This window comes from Lepidothrix coronata, unplaced genomic scaffold (genome assembly GCF_001604755.1).
Source record: "Lepidothrix coronata isolate B3197 unplaced genomic scaffold, Lepidothrix_coronata-1.0 Scaffold46, whole genome shotgun sequence".
NCBI classification, from domain to species: Eukaryota; Metazoa; Chordata; class Aves; order Passeriformes; family Pipridae; genus Lepidothrix; species Lepidothrix coronata.
In genome coordinates, this window is record NW_016690226.1 from 5,227,694 (window position 1) to 5,250,862 (window position 23,169).

A 23,169-nucleotide genomic window follows, 5' to 3' on the forward strand; every position below is an offset into this window, starting at 1 on the left:
CAGCTTTCCCAGATCTCAGGGCTTCCTGCTGCTGAGGTCAGAGAGTAGCAAGAAGCTGTCACAACTGACAGACCATCACAGAAACCATACTTCCTTTGAACCTCACTCACCTGTGGGGCAGGTACCGTGCTCACAGGTCCTTCATCAAACATCGGTGGAGGAGGAGGAGGAGGAGAAGGAGGAGAAGGAAAAGCTTCTTCTGGGGCTGGTGGAAAAGGTTCTTCAAAGGGTGGCGGGGGTGGTGGAAATGCACAGTTTGAGGAGAAACTTGTCTCCTCTCCGGGTGGAGGAGGAGGCGGCAGTGGAAAGTCTATGGGGAAGAAAGAATGAGAATAAAAATTTGGATCATTTCTTACTCCAAGCCAGGAGGGTTCTTAAAGGCATTGCAACAAGTAGAGTCACAGTCATAGAACGGTTTGTGTTAGAAGGGACCTTAAAGAATATCTATTTCCAACCCCCTTGTCATGGGGAGAGATGCCACTCACTAGATCAGGTTGGTCAGAGCCCCATCCAATGTGGACATCCATAGATGGGGCATCCACAACTTCTCTGGGCAACCTGTTCCAGTGCTTTATCATCCTCTGAGTAAAGAATTTCTTCCTAATATCTAATCTAATCTAAACCTGCCCTGTTTCAGTTTACAACCATTGCTCCTTGTTCTGTAACTATCTGCCAGTATAAAAAGTTCCTCCTTTTTATAAGGCCTCTTCAGGTACTAGAAGGCTGCAATGAGGTCTATCCAGTCTTCTCTTCTCCATGCTCAACAACTCCAGATCTCTTAGCCTGTCTTCGTCGGAGAGGTGCTCCTGCCCTCTGATTATCTTTGTGGCCCTCCCCAGAATCCACTCTAAGAGGTTCATGTCTTCCTTGGGCTGAGGACCCCAGAGCTGGACGCAGCACTCCAGGTGGAGTCTCACGAGAGTAGACTTGAGGGGCAGAATCACCTCCCTTGACCTGCTGGTCTTCTGATGCAGCCCAGGACGCCACTGGCCCTCTGAGCTGTGAGCACACACTAGTTCTGCTGTACCCAGGGGATCCTAGCACCCACCAAGGACAACTGAACTCCACAGGCTTTTCACAATCATGTAATCTTTCCTCAATAGCTGTTGCTATTAGTCACTGAGAATAGTTATCGTGTATTTGGTAAACACATCTCACTACGTCCTTTCCCACTCGTTGTCTCAGTTGCTGGTCCACAGCATATGCTTTTCTTGCCAGTAACTTGCTCAAGTTACTGGATACAGAGCAGCAAAGACAGTGCCAGTGGACAACCCAGGATCCTGAAGAGTCTGTGTTTTTACAGGAAAATTAGCTGGCACCTCACAGCAGGGCAGTAAGCATATAGGAAACAAGTGTGGGGGGAAAAAAACAAGTTGCAGCAACTGCCCATTATGCATATGAAGAATCTTTGAAACTTCTTTGTTTTTCTGGGGGATGAAAACAGTTTTCCTTTTGGAGGCCAAGATGTCCTCACATCCAGTGCATATTAGGACATGAGAAATTTTCCAGAACCTTTTAAAGCAGGCTGAAAAAGCACCAGAGGACTTCAGTCTCCTAGAAGAAAACCCCACTGTTTCCAATTTGCCAAAGATGCGGAACAGGCAAAACCAGACATTTTCTACTACAACACAGTCAAAGAAATGTGAATCCTCTTCCCTTCACTGGGTATGGGTAAAGTTGTCCTCTTATCAACCATGCAGCAAGAACACCAAAGATGAGGAGGTGTAACTTCCACATCCCTTCTTCTGGACATCCACCTCTCTTCCTAGCTATCCTCAACCAGCAGTAGGGTAAAAGGCCAAGGTTTTCATTCCAGCTACTCCAAGTGCAACTTCTAACAGCAGTAATCGAATCGTTTCATCTTCATATCCAGCTGTTGTCAACAGGCTTTATAAGGACTGATCGGTAAGCTAAGGGAGACGATACTGCCCTTTCAGAAAATGAAAGCCAAAATCTTATTAGCCTGTGGAATGCATAAACTGCCCTGGTATGCAACACCTCTTCCAAGCCTTCTTGTGCCACAGAAATTCTATTGGGGGGAGGGAGTAATACTGTGTTTGTAATTTTTCTTTGAAATTACAGTTTGGGGTGCAGTTTGTACATGCTTACCTTTTGGTTTATTGAAATCAAAGAATATTAAAGAAACAAAGCCCTGATCTGTTGTCACATTGTTTCAGATACGCTAAAAGCCTGTTTTATTAATTATTTATGGAAAAAAAGAAGCTGCCCATAAAGTTGTTATACCAGTTTTATAGAATAATCAATACTAAATATAACATTCCTACAGCAATACTAATTTAGCCATCCTGTCATTTAAGACAAAGAGACCAATTGCTATGGCTTTATATTATACTACATTTTGTTTGGGGAGTGTATGAGAAAGGCAGAAAAGGATCAAATCAGATGCATTTCTCTCATGACTGAGTTTTGGTGGTTCATCTGTACTTCAGATGTCTTGCTGGCAGCTCTCAAATGATGATGACACAGCAGTCTGTGACAAATGGTTCTTTAGCTAATCTTTCTGTCTAGTTCATTCACAATACACATTTTAAGGAACAGAGAAGCAGAGCAAACAACATCCAGTGTTCCACTCACACTGTACACTGAAAAATTTAACATCAATCTGTCTACTTTAGTACTTCATGTAATGTATTTGTGTCAGTTTGAGACCTTCTGACAGACACATCCCTAATTCACACAACTATAGCAGAAGACCATAAAGCCTAAGATGGGACCTTGGTTTCCACAGATACAAGATTCCAGCCAACAACATACAAGAAATAGATCACCAGAGTTAGCTGGTACAATTCTAGGAGACAAAAGCACTGGCATGCCCTTGTGACTTGAGACATGGAAAAAAATGGCTTAATTTCTCTCCTCTAAGCACAGGAACAGCCTTCCTACCATCAGGTCAGCTGCCCACTAACTTAGCATGCTAACCTAAAAAATATTAGTGTTGCACAGTCTATGCTAAACAGGGAAAGAAATTTAAACCAGTATTATCTGAACATGTGCGTCCTGACTGCGATGCACCCTTGACTTGGTAGAACCTCGGGGTAATGTGCAGCATCAAGCATTAGCAAGGAGTCCTCAAGGAAATTTCTGATGGCCCTATGCTGATTAGTTCCAACTACAGAACCACACAGCCGTGCTTCTTAGAGGACACAAAACCAAACAAGCAACAAAACATGACACACAAAAAACCCCCAACATGCCACCACTACAGGAAATAAAAAAAACACATAAAAAAAGAAAGAAAGAAAAAAGAAAACCACAGTGAATCAAGAAGTCACTCTACACAGGAAAACACACCCAACCCAAACCACTAGGAAAAGTACAAAACTGTACAAGACATACAAACTCTAAGTCTCACTTCCTGTTTATGATCACTGCCATCATTTTTTCAGGCAAATATTTCTCCCTCCTCTTCTCCAGAAGGAAAGATGGCAATTGTAGGGTCCACAAGAAGGATCTCCACAGTCAGAGATAACCAACTTGAGCTGGAACCAATCATGAAGAAGGACAACAGCATGATTCATCACTATCAGGGTCAACTTCTCTGCAACATACTTGCTCTCAGATATGCTGGCCAGAAACTGACTGCAATTACACAACTATGCACCCAGGGAATACTGCGAAAAATCCATTGCGTTCCTCCAGCATTAGTGCAATGCAGGACTGCCTTCCCACCTCCTTTCCTAATGAAGATACTACGTACTTCGAGAAGCCTTTCTAATCCATTTATCTCATTCTGGATATCTGAGACTGGAATCTGCCAGCCTCTACAGCAAGAATATCCATCATTTATAGCAGTTATGCCCCTGTTGTCATGTTTAGCCCAGCCAAAGATCTCACACCTTGAGAATTTAGAAATGCATATTCACATCTGCCATGCCAACCCTCACCTACCTTCTGCCAGCAGGGACATGGATGCTGATGGAACCTCCCCCACCTTCCCTATCTGAGCACGCTGGGCACCAGGTCCAGGAGGCGGTGGCAGCGATGACTCTGATGCTCCCCCAGACTTGAAGGGGTTCACCTTGGGTTTAGGGGCAACCACGGGTGCAAATTTCTTCTGTGGATTGTAGAAGGAGGGCGTAGAAATGTTGATGCTGACTGTGGACGTCATGCGGGTTCCTGGGGCACCTGGGGAGGCCATCTTCTCAGCACCTGGCAGGAGAGAAGACGGAGGAAACCTACATGAAGTCATCCTTGAGCCAGAGTGGAACTTAATAGAGAGGATGTGGAATTTAAGTCAGGCCAGAGGGTGAGGTGCCTAAGCAGAGGAAAAAGGAGGAACAGAAACTGCAGACAGCTTGAATGAGCCATCATACTTCACCACTTCAACTCAGGATGGCATTAACCACAAAGGGGTTCTGGACACAGAGAAACACAGATCTCTGCTGCACCAGAGCCTTACATGCCAAAGGGGATCATGGTGACCAGGAGGGTGATCCCCCGCACCCCAAGGGGTGCCCCCAGAACTGGAGTCAGCATTTCCTCTTCCCCTTTACCCAATAACGCCAGACAGCTCCCCTCGACCTCAGCCTGTGACAGTCCCAGCAACGCTCCCCCAGCCCCCACTCCAAGCCCCGGCACCCCCCACCCTTTACCTCCAGGCCCTTCCATGCCGGCGGAGGCAGAAGGACGGGGCAGGTGAGGCTCTCCTCGGTGTCACACCCCCAGGCAGAACCCCCGCTATCCCGGCTCCCTGCCCATGGCCGGGCTGGCCGCGGCTCCGCCGCCCGCTCCGCCCCCGCCAGGAAGCGCTCCCCGGATGCCGCCTCGGCGCCACCGCCCCCCGCCCGCCCCTTTGGGCTGCCAGGGGCGCGGGCAGCACCCCGTAGCCGGGGCTCCCCTCGCCAGGCCTCCTGGGGGCTTGTGAACCTGCCCCTCTCCCTCGGCTCGAGCAGCCGGAGGATACCCGTACCGAGGCGGCTGCTGGGGGAACCCCAGGTCTCCTGAGAAGAGGCGCAGCTCCAGGATTCCCCCAGGCCAACAACCTCACTCGTGCGAGAAGCCTCCATGGAGCCAGACGCTTTGTTGTAAAGCCTGGCATGCCTATAGCCCTCCTAACACCCCAGCACAATAGGGCTGCCGTCAGCACAAGGGCTCCGTGCCAGCATTTCACGTTGGCATGTCCAAATCAGTGCCCCTCCACACTGCCGGCTTCTCTCACGGACAATAACAGCTGCTGGGACAGACAGCCCTGGTGCCACAAATATCCGCCCAACCCCGATTACCCCTGGCTGCTGATAAGACCTTCGTGCCCCATTCTAAGCGCTCCCACGACTCAGTGCAGTGTGGCACGATATAGTAACCTGTCACAGCTTCTCCAGGTCACAAGCATGTGACAACACAAACACAACGTCCATGCTGCTGCACTTTTCCTTCCCTTTGTGAAGGGCTGATGAGTTGCATATGCTTGGACAAACTCTTCTGGGTTTTCAAAGGGAGAAAGAGGCTGAAACAGTAAGCACTAACCAAAAAGCTGTGCTGAGCATCTCCCACTTGATCCAGCATGAGGAAAGGGCCAAGGCTGAAGAGTAATTAGCAAGGTCTGTCCTCAATCCCTCAAACTTGTAGGGGTCAAGCAAACTTGCAAGTCAGAAGGGACTGACCAACTCTCTCCATTCTAAAGCTTCCAGCCAAGCTACAGAAGCTATTAAAAAGACCTCCAGCTTTTATTTAGAGACTTCTGCCTCATGCTCGACTATTTCACTATGGTGTAGTGAGCCACATGGTGGAACAGTAGTCCTACCAGATTTGACAGCATTATGAGCAGAACACTACAGTGACAATGTCACTTCTAACCATGATCCATACTGGAGCTGGTCAACATACAGTCTCGGGACATTGGCTGCTTCACAAAAATCCACTGGCTTTGCTACCAGCAGATGCTATCTCCCTTAACCCAAAGAAGTCCATTTCTCGATATGCTATGTTGTACTTAAGGCCCTTTTCTGCTCAGGGCTGTCTCCATCCAGCAGCTGCCCCTGCTCATCCTTATTTCTGTTTATCAGTCCACCCCCACACAGACCAAACCGCCTGAGAAAAGGCTGGCCTTGCAGAGTCACCCTCCCAACCCTGGGGCGCTGCCAATGCCATCTAAGCCTTTGCAGAAACACACAGCTCATGCAAGTCCTGTGGCGCAGATTGTGAAAGCTATGGAAGAGGGAATGTGATGCCAAAAGACCTAATCTCAAATCCTTCTCATCCTCACATTTTCCCCAAGGGGAGAGATTTTTCTACCTCCTGTAACAGTATTTAAGATGACTCAAGTGGAGCTAAGAAGAAAGATGCCCTCAAAGGACACAGTCTGGATACCTAGTTGCCTCATACACTGTTTCTCTCTGACAGCAAGGAAAAGTAGGAGGACAAAACCAAGTGACATCTCCCAGGAGGTCCCGTAGTGGGTCTGCCACTTCTTATGCATCCAGAGAGCTTTCAGTTATTTGATCCCATGATACCACTTTCAAAAGCTCTGCTCCTTTCCTGTGGTAGTGAAAGCAGGAGGAATTTGAGGAAGCAGAGACCTGAGAGCCATTTTTCACCTCTCTTGGTAAAAGCAGTTTGGCTCCAGCCACGCTGGGAGCCCCTGTAAAAGCCAGCCCAGCATCGTGGTTTCATACACCGCATCTGCACTTCCCCTATTGCCCAACTTCCTCCCAGTTGAGGGGAGTCAGAAGGAGAACTACAGAAAAAAGAAGAAAAAAAGAAAAAAAGAGTATTAAGAACAGATTCAACGGATTTAGGAGTTATGCTTATTTTCATACAGAAAGTTCTCCGAGCCTGCCCCAAAATTACAAAGCTTCAAAGAGAGAAAAGTCAGTCAGCTATGCAAGCTACAAGGTAGAGCCTTAAAGCAACCGGGCTGGGGGAGGGGGATATTCGGAGTTACAAACTTCTCTCACAGATGCTGGGCTTGCCTCCTCCCTCTGCAAGGGAGGAAAAAAAGAGAGGAAAAACTCCAAAAAGCTATGCAAACATATTTAAAACGTTAGAAAGTTCTACGACTTTGCAAGCACTTGAGTCTTCACTTTCTCATGGCACTCCCAGAGAGATAGAAAGTAATAAATTAAGTAAATTTCATACACAAAGCGCCCCAGATTCCTCTCTCAAACACATCTGGAAAAAGGCTCCCGAGGTGTCTCGCTCATCCATGCGCACACAAAAGAGAGCTTGTCCCGAGTAAAGCCCGGCAGCCCCCCCTCCCTCTCCCCCGCTCCCGGGGCTGTGCGGGAGCGCTGAGCCGCCTCCATTGCACTGAGAGAGAAGAAAACTCACCTCACACACGCGAACCTTCTATCTGCGGAGGGGCAAACGCCCTCACAACCGTAAATCAGCCCCACCGAGAGCGAAGGTCTCTGTCCGAGGGCGGGAGCGGCAGGAAACCCGCACACACCTTCCACGCCCCGCGCCAGCCCCAGGGCAAAGAACAAAAGCTTTGTCGCTAAGCCAAGCGAAGAGACTCACCTCTGGGGGAGCGGGAAATGCCACCCCCGGGGCTGGGGCTTTCGGGGCTGGGGCTGGGGCCGGGCTCCTCGGCTGCCCCGGCCCGCCCGCCAGGAGAGGCAACAGCACCGAGAGGCGGGGGAGAGGCTGAGCCCCGGCGCTTCCTCCCAACTCGCGAAAAAAGCCTCGCCCAGGCAAAGTTGTTTGACCATAAAAGGCGCGAGGCTGCGCACACAGCTGAGCTCACTCGCTGGGGAATGTGGCAATGAGGTAACGGGGGGACGGGGCTTGCCGGGGCAGCGGCCCCGGGCTGTGCCGGCTGGGGAGGGGGCTGTTCTCTGCCTGCCCGAGAACGCGAGCGAGACGTGTCTGTCGGGGTTTCTCACCGGTACCCTCGGCACCGACCCTGGGCTGGGCTCGCTGACTGTCCCCCGCATAGAGCCCTGCTCCTCCCGCTTTCCCTAACCTTGGAGCTGCCCCCAGCCCGTGATTTCACTTCCAGTCGCTGAGCTGGATTTTCTGAAGAAATGCGGCGGCTCTGGTGAGTCAGGGTCCCTGCTGGCCTCTTCCTCGCCCAAGCCAGCTGTGAGAGCATCTGACTCACGCTCCCTCATTCTGCCAGAAATTAAAGCAAACATCAGATGACTCCACCGTGCAGAAAAGCGACTTGTTCTCCTTACACTGACTGCAAGGCAAACGCTATAAGCTGGTTTATATCAAATACTATCCACAGGAATTGCTTTGTTGCATTGCCAGTGCTGCACATCGGTTTTATTTTTATCCCAGTGCTGGCTGTGGTTCCAGCCCTGCTCTAGAACGGGGACAACCTGACCCAGCACAACAGAACATGTAATTTTCAACCCCAGCCTTTGCTGCTTCTTGCTTCAAAGCCTCTCAGGAAGGAGGAGCACCAATAAAGACAGAATTCCTGTGCTGGGAGAAATCATTGTACTTGGACTTTGGAATTTGGTCTTAATATTGGGGTTAATAGCCCTACTGTTGCAAATGCCCTGGAGAATTACTGTATTTGGTAATGCTCAAGGGATTTGTGGTTTTTCTGCTCCTACGACTTACCTATCAACACAGGTATCTTTCAGTACTGGTAGTTTACTTGCAGGTGGGTGAGTAAGCCACAAACCACACCAGTGAGACTCCCAGTCTGCACTATTGCAAAATGCTCACACTAGAGAGCTAGGCAAAGAGATTCATCCAAGGCTTAAATCCAGTGTAAACAACTCTTTAATTTTACACATAAGGCTTGTACAAAGAAGTTATATCTTTTTATTTAACCAGATGATACAGTTGGAAAAATTTGGCTCTCTGAGGTTTTTCAGTGTTACATACCATATGAAAATGCCACCCATAACAATGCTGAGCATATCACTCCTCACGTAGCTGCAACCATTGATATACAGCTCTGAACTCAGGCATATATAGCTCTTCCGTGGGTTCTAAATAACCCTGGAGTTACTGCTGCTTTTCTAGGCACGGCATCAGCTCTGTTACCTCCTATGATTAATGCACAAGGTAATTATATAGGATAAGGAAGATATCTCTGTGCTGGGTCTTCTAAGACCGTCACTTTTCTAGTGCAGTGAGTCCTTTTCCCTCTCGTTCAGGTAAAGATGTCAGTGCACAGCTAAAAACATTTCATTGCGGAATTGCTAACCAAATTCTGGAACATCACAGCACCCTTTACACGATCAGCCTGACGTCAGAGAACTCTGCTGCTGTTCCCTGGGCTAGCCTTGACTCCAGAGGAAACAAAGAATGTCTCAGACTGAGATTAAAAAAGTGCTGAGTGAATATGAAAAAAAGATCTGTGCTCTCATATTTTCTGGTCGCATCCCCATAAAACCAGATGCTTGCATGTTTGATTGTCTCACCCATGCGGTGATGTTAAAAGTTCATGAAGGCAGATAAAGCAAAGTGGAAATAAGAAAAGCAGATTGTCTTAGGCATTTTGTATTAATTCCTCACTATGAAAAAACACATACAAAACAGAGGTGTTTTGCAGGTTGCACATGTGAAAGGTAGACTTCTCAAATCAGAATATATCAGTACACAGGGGGAAGCTAATCTGATTTCATGCTTGCCATATAGTAGACTTAAAGTTTGTGTTTTGTAATCAGAAATGAAGATGACTTCCCTATGTTAGTTCTGACTGCTCTGGGAAGAGAATTAGAATCTCCTTATGCTAGCAGCCTTCCTTCATGGAATTATTTGCTTGAAAGAGTAGACATTTTCCCGCTGCAAATGAAAATTAGAGCCCTAAGATGTACACAGTTGTAATCACTCTCATTAGTTGAAGGAAAATATTAGTCCTGAAGAGGCATTTAGCTGTCTGGGTACAGTGATGGATTAGCAGGTATACTTAGCTTGTGCCAGACCTTGTTATTTCTGGAATTAGCAGCAGCCCTCTGCATAAATCACTTTGTCTGTCCCATACCATGACTAAAAGCGATCTAATATTTGGATTATATTGTGATGCGAATGCTACTATACACAGTGGGTGAAGTGACAGCCCACTACAAAGCAGGTGTTGGAGGCATTTTGAAGACAAAGTTCTAGCTGGGTGCTTCTTTGAGGCAAATGACAGGATGCAAGCTCCAGTACTGGCTATCAAATCAAAGCTTAGAAATGCTTAGACTTCAAGGCACTCACCTCAGAGAGACTAAGTTTTAATGGAGACAGGTATAAAGAATCTTCACTGGTAATTCAGTCATGTAATGCAAAGGGTAAATAAAGAATAATGCCACACAGAAGTGATGTGGCAAATTCATATACTGCACTGGGATGAGGAGTATGCTAGCAGTGATGCCTATAAAATGAAAATAAAAATAGATGTAAGAGAAGAAAAAATAAGTCCTTGAATGCAAAAGGAAGGATTATTTGCCAGAACACTATCATAGAATTAAACTAGTTGGGCAGAAAATCTGTTCTGATAGCCAGGTAGGGTTCAGGTAGCTGCAGATGGGAATCTTTGTGTTAAATATATGTTTAATGTCAGAAGAAAGCAATCTGGAATCTGGACAGGGTGCTTTAGTTATTAATAACGCAAAATGTCTGTATCTGTATAATTTCTATTCATATCAACAGATCAATTAGTGCCATTTTTTCTCAGCGTGAGTTAGTTAACAATTAGTGATGCCATACAGGAGTCCATGTTTTTCCTAAGCAGTGAAAAGTTCTGACTTATATCTGTGTCAAATATCTGATGCTTTAGTCATATAACTTCTGTTTAGTCTAACCACATTTTACTGATTACTGCTAAGTTACCATTTAATAAGCTTTCCCTGTACTGTATTAAATGCTACGTCTGGGCCTACTGGAAGAGTTAGGAATATGTAATGGATCTGCTTTGGTCCCCAGGCTCAGAGGTACAGATGAGGTTAGGCCTGCACTGTCCAGGGCAGAACCACCTGCAGCAAATTGCCTGCATCCATATGGACCAACAGATGTTTCAGTTGGATTCAATGAACTTAGAGTACTTTTCAAACCTGAACAATTCCATGATTCTATGTAATGCACCTTGCTAAGAGGTCTCCTAGGATCTGTTGTGCTCCCACAGCACGTCCGTCTCCTGGCATGCTCCTTGCTCCCACCCTCAAGTGCGTTCTCCGTGTGGAGACTACATCTGGCACAGATTGTCACCTGCCAGGCTGCTGCTCACACCCTTCATGGAGGCCATGACATGTGCAGAGCTGCCTTTCTCCTGACCAAGCAGCAGTTTCAGGTTGGAGTGCCTTAGTCCCCTAGCGGGATGTGTGTTGACAGCTATGTGCCAAACACAGAGAGCTGTGCTGGGGACAGCAGAGCCTTAAGAGACAGCAGTCCTTATGAGCCTAGTCATCTTCCTGCATCTGTGAAATTGGCACACAGTCAGGAATGCTATTTGCAAAGGTCACGAATTGTGAAGTCCCTGAATGACCAGCCCAGGACATACATCTAGTGTGTCCTTGCTGGTTCTCTTCAAAGCAAACATCAGAAGTGTCCCTCCCCAAGAAGGAGAGCTGTTTAGTAGCTACAGAGAGCCTCTGTGATCTCTGCAACTGAAGGCCCTCAAATCCCACTGTGAAGGTATTGCATGGTACACATGCACATATGTACATACTTCAAAAGGCCACTCCGCCCACACACATACAATTAGATTACCCTGACTAAAACACTAGAATAGGCCAAAAGCTGTAAATAGAAAAAAATCCAAACCTGTGAAATGCTTTTTTAATGAGGCAAATCAGACACATACAAATAAGAGAGAGCAGAGGATCTTTGTGGTATGACCTTGGTCATGCCAGGACATGACTGGTCATGGCAGCCAGGCACCCAGGAGAACAGGGGACTGGGTGGTGTCTGTCCAGGGAAGAAGCTCCATTTCCAGCAAGGCTGGCAGATCTTTCCTAGACAGAGCCATAGTAGGGCCTCCTGAGCAGGAGGTGCAGCTCCCAGATGAATCGCCACTGCTGTTTCCTTATCTCCTTCCACCAAAATTTCCTGCCAAGCTGCTGCCTCTATCTGCTTCTCAGCATGGCAGCAGGCCTGCAATTCCATGGCTCCTGGGGCTTGCTCACTGACAGGCTTCCCCTCACACGGCGCTCCCACACCTACTGCTCACTGCTGCTGGGCTCTGTGCCCGAGGAATGAGGGATGCAAGCAGGCTGTCCCAGTGGATATCTCTTCCCTCAGGTGCTGTACGACCTGTTCTGCAACTCTGGAAAACTACGAGATAGCTCCTGGGGCATGCCCATGTGTGTGGTTGAGTATAGACGGCCGCCAGAGCCCATTCTACTCGGAAAGCTGCCATTTCCACATTCCAAGGCACCCTTACCATTTCCTCAACTGCGTGCCCCACCCATTGCCACCAGCAAGACAAGTGGTGACATATTTGGATGTTCTACGGCAAATATTACTGCTTGTCAGAAGTGACTATCAAAGAAACACATCTGTCAGCCTGCTAATTTAAGAGTTCCTGTGTGTAGTGCAAGCCTCTTTCCACCCGAGTGCCATGCTCTCGTGCAGAAGTCTCCTTTCTTCACTCCATTATGTAGTCTTGTAAGCACGGCACAAACAGGCCATGCTCCTTCCTACAAATGAGTGTAATCAATAGACACAGGTACTCCTGGGTGCTCACTGTGTTGCATCCTAGGGGATTTTGAAAAAAAGTCCCAGAAATAATTCCAGTATATGTGTCAGGGGGAGGGTGCCACATCCTGGGAAAAGGGTTCTTTCCCCGCATCCTCCCTGTGACAAAGCTGAGAGGCAAAAGCAGGTTCTCAACTCTCTTGATATCATACTGAGTGTCCTCCTATGTCATACAATAGAAGTTGTGTAGTGGCTTCCCAGGGAAGGATCTGGTACAGCTGCTTGGTACTGGAGGGACAGAGATGCCAAGCTACAGTCTCAGTAACATTAACCTGGGACAGGATCCTAATCAGTCCAGTCCACAGATGACCCCTTTCTATCCCAGTGCTATTATTTTCCTGCAGAAGAACTGGGATAGCCAGATAAGCAGAGACAGGCTTTGGAGACTGCTAATTCTGTGGTGCCTACGAAGAGGTGCCATGCATATGTCAGGGCATGCTGTACCTGTGAGTACATTAGGCATGCACAAGCAGATTGCTCTGGTCAGTAAGAATGAAGCCTGATATAGTCCACACCTGCATTATCTATAGGGTGTGGATCCTGAAGCAAACTACCCTCTCATAAAACCAAATAATTGGTTAACTCCAGATTAGAGTCCTGGCAAAACCTAGTATGTACACAGTATAGATGATCATGGAACCAAGGCCTGGAGCAAAGCAACAAACCAACCAAACAGACAATACAGGCATATGGTCCAACAGTCTGCTTGCAAAAAAAAAAAAAAAGGCAAAAAGAAAAAAGAAAAAACCCCAGGCCAAATGTTACCCACAAGCTGCACAGTAAAACACCATTTGAGTACAGCTTTCCTTGCTTTCCAAAAGCAAAAGGTGTGGGGCTATATGAAGTTTCCTGCAGTTCCCAGGCTTAGTACATGTGGCTACTAGTACCTCTGCTAGTTAATTTACTGACAGTATGAATAAAAGGATAACTACAGACCAGACAGAAATCTTTGTTTCATGGGATTGTCAAGATAATTAGCAGGGACTTGCAGTGGAGCCACTGTCCTTTCAGTGGCAGCTAGGAGTCTGTGACAAGTGACAATTTACAGGAGAGAGCTGGTTTTCAAGCAGAGTATGATTTTCAGTAGGTTGAAAATATAAGGGTGTGACAGGTCTTACTGAAGATCTGTGCTAAGTTCATTCTGTATGCAGCAAAGTGATCAAGCACTGACTGTTCAGGATAGGGTAGTAGCAATTATAGGCCACCATTGCCAGCTTTTGTAGCTAGTCTAAGTGACACTGAGAGATAAGTAGCCACAGCTATTGTTCAAAATGCAGGAGAGGTCCTCAAAAGTGTTCCACTTTGTATTACCAAGTCATTGACTATTTGCACATTGGGTTCTCCAGAGGTGTGCTGGCATGACAGAGACATAGCCTAAATTCTGGATCAGTTGACTCCCACCACTTTGTACCAATGCAAAGTGCTTTTCCTCCCATAACTGTGAACCATCCCTGCCTGTCAGTTGCAGATGCCTGGGCAAAGGCTCAGGACATAACATTATCTTAGAGGTCTTTTGCCACCATAATGATTCTAAGATTCTGTGATTAAAAAACTCAGCTTGGATGTACATTTCTGGAGATATATTTCCAAGGCATTCTTCAGTTGCCTTGATGAAGGTCAATATGATGACCATGTTTCCGAGGTACTTGGCAAACTTCCTGCCCCTTTGCTTCCATGGCTTATGAAAGACGTCATTTTGAACCTTTAACCTTATCCAGAGCATTCAGTTTCCATATAAACCACTTTAGATATGCATTTGGCCAGTTGCAGTCTGCCTGAAGGTCATTTGTGTTCAGGCTTTGTATGCAAATATACTTCTTCCCTGGGATTTTTGAGGCCCAGGTAATGCCTGTGACAGTGCTGGCTAAAAGTTGGGAGCAGCAGGTAGTGAAAGATGTTTGGAAACTAAGCCAGCAGAATCTTATCAGGTTGCTAATGAAAATAGGCTCAGGTTATGAGGAAAGACCTATAAAACCATTTTCTGCAGAGTGACTGATGGTTTCAGAGACAGTGTTAGTTGCCAAAAGAAATGAATGGGATATTTACAAAGCTATTTCTCCAGATCAGTGTTGCTTTTCCTGGGCCTCCCACCAACAGTTTTCGTACCAATGCCTTGGTATGTAGTGTTTAATGCCATGAAAAGGACTGCTGGGTCTTACCACCAATAATCCTTTTATTTCCTGTTTATTTGGCCTTTATTGCCATGCTTTCCAAAACTGTATCATCCCAAGGTGGTCATCAAGCTTCTATTTTAAGAATATTAAAAAAAAAATGAGATTTGATAAAAAAGGAATATTTGTTTAAAAATGTTTTTGGAGTAAACTAGAAAATAATGTGGATTAGTGTAACGGCTTGGCAGATTTGAGACATTGCAAGAGCCACACATTACATCCAATCAATGTACAGGCAAGCAGTGCAACCTCAGATGAAATAACCTGACAGGGAGGGAGCCGCCTTAGTTCCAGTTGTTCACTTGCTTTGGGACACACTGGACAGCCTACATTTCTCCAATGCAGTAAAATTGCTCCCATTTTGTCCTGATCCAAAACAGAGGAAATCTGCATAGAGGTCCACATTTAAATGTACATATGGGATACTATCTGCATCCATTCCCTCTTAGATTTCAAAAGGAGGCATTCCACAGGGCTAGACTACATACTGCAATAAGTTTTCTTGAGGAATGGGACAGGAAAGGGTAGAGGGTACGGTTCATCTGTGAAGAATATGGATGAAGGTCTGGTCTGGTCGATGCTGTTCATTGTCTCTAACTCCTCAGATGGTATCACTGCCAGACATCAGAGACAGATATCAGCCTTTTGGTGCCAAAAACCTAAATTCAGCTTAATGACCTTAGCTTGCAGTTAAAATTAGAGGGACACTAAATTGTAGACTTTTTTTACTCTTTAATGTTGCATATTCTCAGGCCCCTGGCTTGGTTTTAGGCTGGAATGACTCCCTCATTAGACTCAGAATTCATTTAGTCTTTCAGCCTACACTGATGCTGCATCCTGCTTTGCTGTCTTACCAGATTATACCAGAGTCCTAGAGTCTCCATTTGTGTTTGCTTTTGACTCGAAAATTGTTATTCTCCAAATCCCTGCACCTCCAAGCAAGGAATGGAATTTCAAGTTACATGGTGCCACTCTCCTAAACATAGCAATTATTTATGTGACTTGAGGGACCACAAGACCAGAACTCTCCTCATCTACAATAATTTCAACTCTTTCTCCCAGCTGACAGTAAACTGAGGAAGAAGTAGTAAATATGAAAGTATGATAAATGGTCTCTTACCTACTGCAGATTAAAAACAATTTTGGGAAGGTAGAAAGAACTGAAGAGCAAACCTTCTGTGAGAGCAGATAAAAGCTAACAGCCTTTGCTTAAGTCCAGTATTGATACATAGTATCTCCACAGAGTGTGTGGTGCAACAATAAACATTATTATTCCAGTAGCCACCTCTTGAATTGCATTGGTGGATTTCTTTCAAGGATCAGCTATGATCCAAACAGGTTTGAGGTCAGGATGCTCTTCTTTGCTGGGCTGCTTCTGGTAGGGGATGCCTCCTACTCAGAAGGTACCATCAGGATGTCAAGTGTTGCAAGACAGTAAGAAGAAAAGGCAGCAAGACAGACTCTTCTGAGATCCTGTTCCTCAAATTTCAGTAGAGAATACAGAAAGAAGCAAGGTCCAAATGTTCTTATTAAGGTGGTTGTCAGCAGGGAAAGACATTAGACCTCAGAAGACTTGTAAACAGATGGGAATGGAAAGGTCACCTCCAAATAAGCACAGAGGGAAACATTCTGGAACCCACCATATTCCTTATGGACTGCAGCAGAGCAGAGCAGAGCAGGTAGATGTATTCACATCTTCCAGAAACAGCAGCAGGCCTGACTTGATTCCAAAAATAGTTTGAGTCAATGTTGATTTGCCAGAGCCTACTCACAACAGCTGTGTTCTCTATGTTAGAGAGCAATTTCTGGAGATTTTTTAAAATGTGAGGGCCATTCTGTCAGCGCATGAGCGAACAGTTTAAGTTGATATTTTGCTCCAGGATACATTATACTGTCACTATTCCAGACTTAAGAATTTGGCAGTGAGGACAGAATCTCTAGCTTTTACAATAAGAAGTACTTTCTTTGTTCAGACTTGCTTTTAAGGTTGAGGGTATTTTTGTATCTTTTTATTAAGATCTGTAAAACTCCAGAAGCACATTGCAGGAAAAAAAAAACAACAAACAACAATGTATTTTTAAAACTGTGAGTATCCACAGTTTCTCTGAGCTTCTAGTCCCCCATCTCCAATATATCAAAGGGAGAAAGTGAGGAGATGACAACTGATATTTTGTAAGGCTAAAAATATTGTGCCTTTTTACATAACACTGAGAATTTAAAAAGCACATTAACTGCTTGCAGATTATTTTTAAAAATGCAGTTTGAGCAACACCACTAGTATAGATTCAACTGACATTTAGCAGAAGTAGCTGCTGTATATTTCACTGTTGGGAAATGAGACATTCAGTAGAGAATTAAGTAAATGTTTTAAAAAAGGCAAAATAAAACTCAGACTGCATCAAAGAGGTCTACGCTCTAATATACACCTCACATTTATGTCATGGGTGGTGTCTATTTCTCCAATGCATATCAAGTAGCCTTTTTGACCCTCCAAAGCCACCTCCTCTGACCTTCCCTCTTGGCACTACCTACCTGATGGTGAGGAACCTTGACATTCTCAATGTGACTGCCAGAGGTTCAACAAATTCCCTTTTTTTTACACTCCTGGAATTTCCTTTCTTTTTTCCTCCTCATTTGTTAGCATCTGCTGAGCCCTTCCTGGCAGGGAGGGAGTGGGAAGGAGTGCCTTATCTGAAATCACTTATCTTCCCACTTCACTTGCTGCTGGAAAAGCCCCAGGCCATGGTGGAAAAAACTAGAATTTGAGAGAACGGCCCGGAATACCTTCAGTCTCGTTCTCTGTGTAGCAGGCATTTAGCTGGTTTAGACACAAGGTAAGGACATATGAGGATGCAGAATAGATTTATGAAAGACACTTGCCAGAATGGTGTTGCCGAGTGGGTGAAGTTTGTGACAGATGAAGCAGACTTGCTAATTCTTTGATGCTGAGCTGCAGTTCCAGAGAGCAATGGTTCTCCATGCTCAAATGGAAGATGATGCATGATCACATGCAGTAGGTCAGTGTGCTACAGAGGCATCAGTGAAATGCTAACAGAGCAAGCTGCACCACCACAGTCCCAGATGGTAAATTCCTTTTCTATGTTTTCTGTAAAGTCATGAAATGGGAATTGTATGAAAATGAGATCTCAATATATACAAAACAGAGCATGACACTTCTGCATGACTCTGGATAAAAATCAAAACATGGATGAAGATTCTGAGTGAATATTACACTTGCTAAAAACCTACAAAACAGCAATGTTCTGAAAAACTCTGAAGCTACAAATTCCTAAGAAAAACTAATGGAAGGCAAGTATCAAGATGAGAAAAGAATGGCGAACACTGAGTATTGAACATTTATTTGTCAATGTCAATACCAATATGTCAAACCCATGTGTTATACAGAAAGTTGATTACATTTTAATAAAATACCACCAAATTAAGCAAGGTCACATAACAGGGATCTTGCAGCAAAGTACACATGTGAGTCCTGTCTATTGTTACATTACAGCTAGCCCACTGTTTGCCTGCACTTTATGTTTGGGGATGACATACCTCTCCACTGCAGAAATTCTTAAAATTTGTTTCAGAAATACATTTTTTAAGAATCTCAACTTGCATTGAAATGAGTGTGTTTTTAAGGTATCTGGCTAACATCAAAGTTACATCAATCTTCCTCTGAGTAAGACTGTCCTTAATTTGGGACGCTCTGTCAAGGTTCAGTTTCCAATAGATCATGCCAGGATATACAAAGCATGTGTTTCTGCTTCGGCAGCACAGGCCAATTCGAGAACTCACCATGCAGGGAGAGAGGAAAATAATGTTTTGGCACTCACTATTACCTCTCTTCAGCAATATGGGACAAAATACCCAGAAGGCTTTTTTGATAAATACACTATTGAGGTATTGATTATTTGTATTGATTAGTTCTATCTCAGCACTGAACTAATATGCTCTCCTAGAAGTTATTTATGAGCTGTGGGTGCAGGCGGAAAAAGATCGCGTTTGCTCAGATGTGAGTGTAGGTAAGCATGAGCTTATATCACAATACGCAATGCAAACATATCCTACCTCTCTCCATCTGTTGTCCCTTCTAATCTTCAGTTGACTCACACAGCCTCAAATATTTTCCCAGCTTGAAAGGACCCAGCCTTTCACTTGTGTCAGATAAGTTGCACCACTTTCAGGATCTGAACTACATTGACACTGCTTTTTTCATTCTTTAAACCTCATAAAAAGCCTTTCTGTTTGTCTCCTGCACCAAAGGAGCTCTGAACAAGAACAACTATATGAGTCATTTTGCTATCTCATTTCCTTTTTGGTCCACATGAAAATCCTATCAGTAGCTAATACAGCTTGATGTAGAATTAACTCTTATGGCATCTATCCATTACTTCTATGAAGCAATTACTGAGATCTCTGCCAGAAGTAGCTTTTGCTGGGGAATCCAAACTGCCAGTGGAAGGAGGCCAGAAGAGAAGCATAGTGGAGCTACAGTCCCCGGAGGATGACTTCTGCCTCTATAGATCTGATATAGATACTATTTTTGTAAACATCTCCTACTCATGAACTTCATAGGCCTCTGTATATTTTCCACAGCTGAAGACACATCTTGCAAGAAGCATGTAGGAAGTTTCTCCATGTCTTTCTGGGATAGTAGTTGGTCACACGATATTACATAAGGATTTTAAAAAGCATCAGAGAAGCAGAAGGCGACGAACATTCATTTTTCAGAGCCTTTTCATGGGAAGATAGACATGGTTCCCAATGACACCTCTGGGGACAGGAGTAGACAGAAGGAAGACATATTTCGTGGTTGGTGATGTTTACTTGGAAGTGGAGCATTAGTTGGCAAGATTTATATTGGTATTTTTTTCATTTTAACTTGTTTAAGTGGTAGCTAAGGGAGATGACAGGGGCACATTACCTACTGTGATATAATCTGCATCCCTGATAATTAATTGATGAAAAGAATAAATTTACTCAGCAGGTATGACAGTGACAATAGCTCTGTATTTTATAAGCAGTGTTTCTTAGGAAGATGCTGTTCCGGTATTTATAATTTATAAGATCTTTATATTTATATAGAGATATAGGGAACACTTGGTAAAATAGGTTTAATGTATTCATCAATGGCTTATAGAAAAGATAAACACTGCTGAACAGCTGTCTCTTAAAACACAAACAAGAAGTTAACAATTTACAGCATAAGCCAGTCTCCAGGTTTATGACAGAGGCCTCAGAGTGGATTTAGAAGAAGTTGTTGAAAACCATACTTAATCTAAAACTGCTTTACTCTCTGCTGTTACCAGCCCCTCTATCAGGCACAAGGTCACTATCTTTTGCTTTCCTGGAATTACGTTTTTCTCCTCACTCATTCCTGCTCAGACTTACAGTGACCACTTGGTCTGAATGCCAGGGGGCGGGAAGAGACCATTGGAGGCATGGATGCTTGTCTGTTCCCAACTCACCTTGGCATACAACTCCAGAAACAGGTGGCCCTTGCCTAGGAGGACATGCTTATTGAGTTGATTATGGCATCTCATTTTCTCTCTTGCATTCAGGACAAAGGTGCAGGAATGGAGGGAGAAAAAGGTCAAGGGAGCTTTATGTTGCACTTCCTCCACCAGCATCCTTGACCTAGTTTGGGCAGCACTGAAGCTCTGCTCTGCAAACAGAAGTTCCTAAAGGCAGTGACCCACAGCCCCACAAGAGGTCAAACCTTCCTTCTCTTTTGCCCAGCATGCCTCTCACAACAGGGGCTGTGGAAAGGGAGGTCTACAGCTCTACAATAAACAGAGAGGCACATAATTTCATCCATCATACAAACAATTTAGGAGGTTGCAAGTGGCTGTTTTCTACTGCTCCTTCCTTTGAGATACCCAGCTATGTTAAGGATCAAGTGTCTCTCTAGACATTTAAATATATCTCTCTCCCAACCCTGTATGAAAATGTTTATTTTCAAAGATCTTTCAGACCAGCATTTAAATCAGCACTTATCAAAGGTATTTTGTACACAATTTCCTACATGAAATTATAGCCTCATTGTTCAGGAGAGTACCCACAATGCTTAGAGAAAATACTTAGTGCCTGTCAAAGTGTATTTCAAAGAAAACAAAACCATTTATTTTCTGTCATTTACCTCCAGTTCCTTGCAGCGCCAGTGGGAATACTGTTGCTAAGGAAAAGCAAGGACAAACTGTGGGGGACAGTTAGACTTATGCTCTGTTTCAGTCCCTTGTTCAGAGATGTAATCCTGTCACTTCCTTCCTAGGTGATAATTCTCATGAAACCATGTACTGATTCAGAATGTAAAATAGATACTTTTCTTATGCTACTGTATGCTAAACATATTTTAACTGATTTTAGAAAGTTAGTTATTGGCTTGTTAAAACCTAGAAACTATTCACTGATGATGAGCTCCCTATTGCATAGAACCTACTGTACAGAAGAGCCAAGCAACTGGGTGAAAGCTGAGAGATGATAGTCTAGCAAAGTCTTCTCAAATTCTAATGAGAATGAAATTTGCTTTAAATATGGAGATTCATGTAAACATGGTCCATAATAAATAAAGGTGTGACTAAGAACCAAAGGATGGTGAAGAGTCTATCCTTTTATTAAATTGACTATATTAAAAATGGCAGACAAAGCATGGCTGTAGGTGCCAAGATAGGTATTGCTTCCAGCAGCTAAGTGATATTGATTCCAAATTAAAAAAAGGAGGGAGCTTGTGGCATCAGGACATGTGAGGCAGCCACAAGACAGGCCAATAGTTCTGTGGAGTGAATGAATGGACACTTGGTATAATCCTCCTTCTCTCCAGTTCCTTTTTTCTGCTGTACATGTCTGACACTTACTTTGCAGCAGCATGGGTGCTTGCCAGATCCCCATGTAAACTATCAGCTCACTAAAGCATCAGAAGTCAAATCCATCAAGAACTGGAAAGAAGTTTTGCAGGCAGGGTAAGTGCTAGGACTTGCCCACCTGCCTGCAGAATCATACCCTGAGGCAGAAGTCAGAGCAGATATAAATGATATTGTAGCTTAATGAAAGGAAAGCCAAATGTGCACTTGCTAGGACCTGGGGTGTGACTTTAATCTTGAGATAAAGTGATAGATAAGCTAAAGCATCATGCAGGGGGAATTAAGAAGAATCAATGTGACTTACCTGAAATCTTCATTTCAGCAGAGATCACTCACAGTGCAAAAAGCAGCTTCACTGAGGAACAGATTTAGATTGGGTGGGTGGGTGAGAGAGAGAAGGGGATTAAGATGAAACCAGACTCTCTCTGAACAGAGGAAAAGGGATTCCTCACAGCTGTGTCGGTAATACGTCTTCTCAGGCCAGGATGAGATGCAAATGCTGTTTGGTGGAGTTTGGTGAAACTCCTAAGGACAGCTGTCCTGATCGATCTGTCCACAGGAGACTGCAGATACAACAAATGGCCGGGCAGCAAAAAACATTAATCTGAAACAGGATTTGGGTCTTAATATACCACTCTTCCCATTGCAATTTGCTTTCGTTTCCCCTTTCCTTGCATTTAGCCTTCCAAGTCAATATAAATCTGCTTTTTAGAGATGGTGAAACACCTCTGGTTAACATGAAGCTCTGCCAGACCTATGGTTCCCTGGTATTTTTACAACCTGGGTTTCAAGAGTGCAGATACGTTGAGAAAAGTATCTTCAGTGAGTCATTCAAAAAGACTAGATGAAAACTGATAGGTTTGGAAATACATGGGGGAGGTGGAAGGAGGAGTGAAAAAGGGAAAGAATTTTACTTCAGGAAAAACTTTACCCTCAGCAGAGATCTAATGTGTTGTACCCAGTGATAAGCATCATAGCACCAGAGCAGACTGGCCTCGGGCACCCAGAGAGGAGAAGACTATGATTTCTTACACTTCAGCAGTGTCATGTTCATCATACATAGTACTATCTTCGATACCATAAAGGGAAAAGATACAACAGCTGCATATATTCAGACAGTGCTTTTTTTCCCCTGCCTGTATATATTTCCTTCCTATATAAATTTTAGTTTGTATGAGTAGACTTCCTGCTTATTGTTTCAGAGGGTCAGGCAAAATATGATATGCCTGAAGTCCTTTTCTTTTCTTTATTTTTTTTTCCTTCCTTAGGCTGACTGTAAGTTGTGCATGGGAATGAATGAACTTACATATTCCCTGGTACTGCTATTAATGAGGGCTGTTCAGCTGTCTTGAGTGACTTCTCAGCAATGCTGACAAAACCTGAATTTTCCAGGCCCAAGGATAAGATCAAAATAGCTCATTTGGGATCAACGAAATTCAATTTGCCATTAACTAGAGATGAATGGAAGGATGCTGACGAGATCAGAGAGGCTTTTGGGGGTGAAGAATGCACAAAGGACCAGGGAGAAATCCTGAGCA

The 23,169-nt window shown here is 44.5% G+C and overlaps 2 protein-coding genes across 10 annotated transcripts in view; one reads left to right on the forward strand and one right to left on the reverse strand.

Moving 5' to 3' along the window:
* Window positions 1-23,169, reverse strand: part of ZYX (zyxin) — a 28,926-nt gene that overhangs the window by 4,796 nt on the left and 961 nt on the right. For 2 of the 9 annotated variants that reach the window (XM_017814705.1, XM_017814698.1), the window contains exons 1-3: window positions 4,614-4,738; window positions 3,910-4,170; window positions 111-310 (exon numbers count right to left, since the gene is read on the reverse strand). In XM_017814705.1, coding sequence (XP_017670194.1) covers window positions 111-310; window positions 3,910-4,170; window positions 4,614-4,629 — 477 coding nt within the window. In that variant the 5' untranslated portion in view covers window positions 4,630-4,738. Of the gene's footprint in view, window positions 1-110; window positions 311-3,909; window positions 4,171-4,613; window positions 4,739-4,930; window positions 5,043-7,287; window positions 7,441-7,476; window positions 7,574-7,921; window positions 8,250-21,935; window positions 22,370-23,169 lie in introns of those variants that run through there. The other 7 variants (XM_017814699.1, XM_017814695.1, XM_017814697.1 and 4 more) reach the window with 7 other exon arrangements.
* Window positions 7,596-23,169, forward strand: part of FAM131B (family with sequence similarity 131 member B) — a 50,391-nt gene continuing 34,817 nt past the window's right edge. The window contains exon 1 of the mRNA XM_017814712.1: window positions 7,596-7,725. The gene's annotated coding sequence lies outside the window, so the exon portion shown is untranslated. The remainder of the gene's footprint in view (window positions 7,726-23,169) is intronic.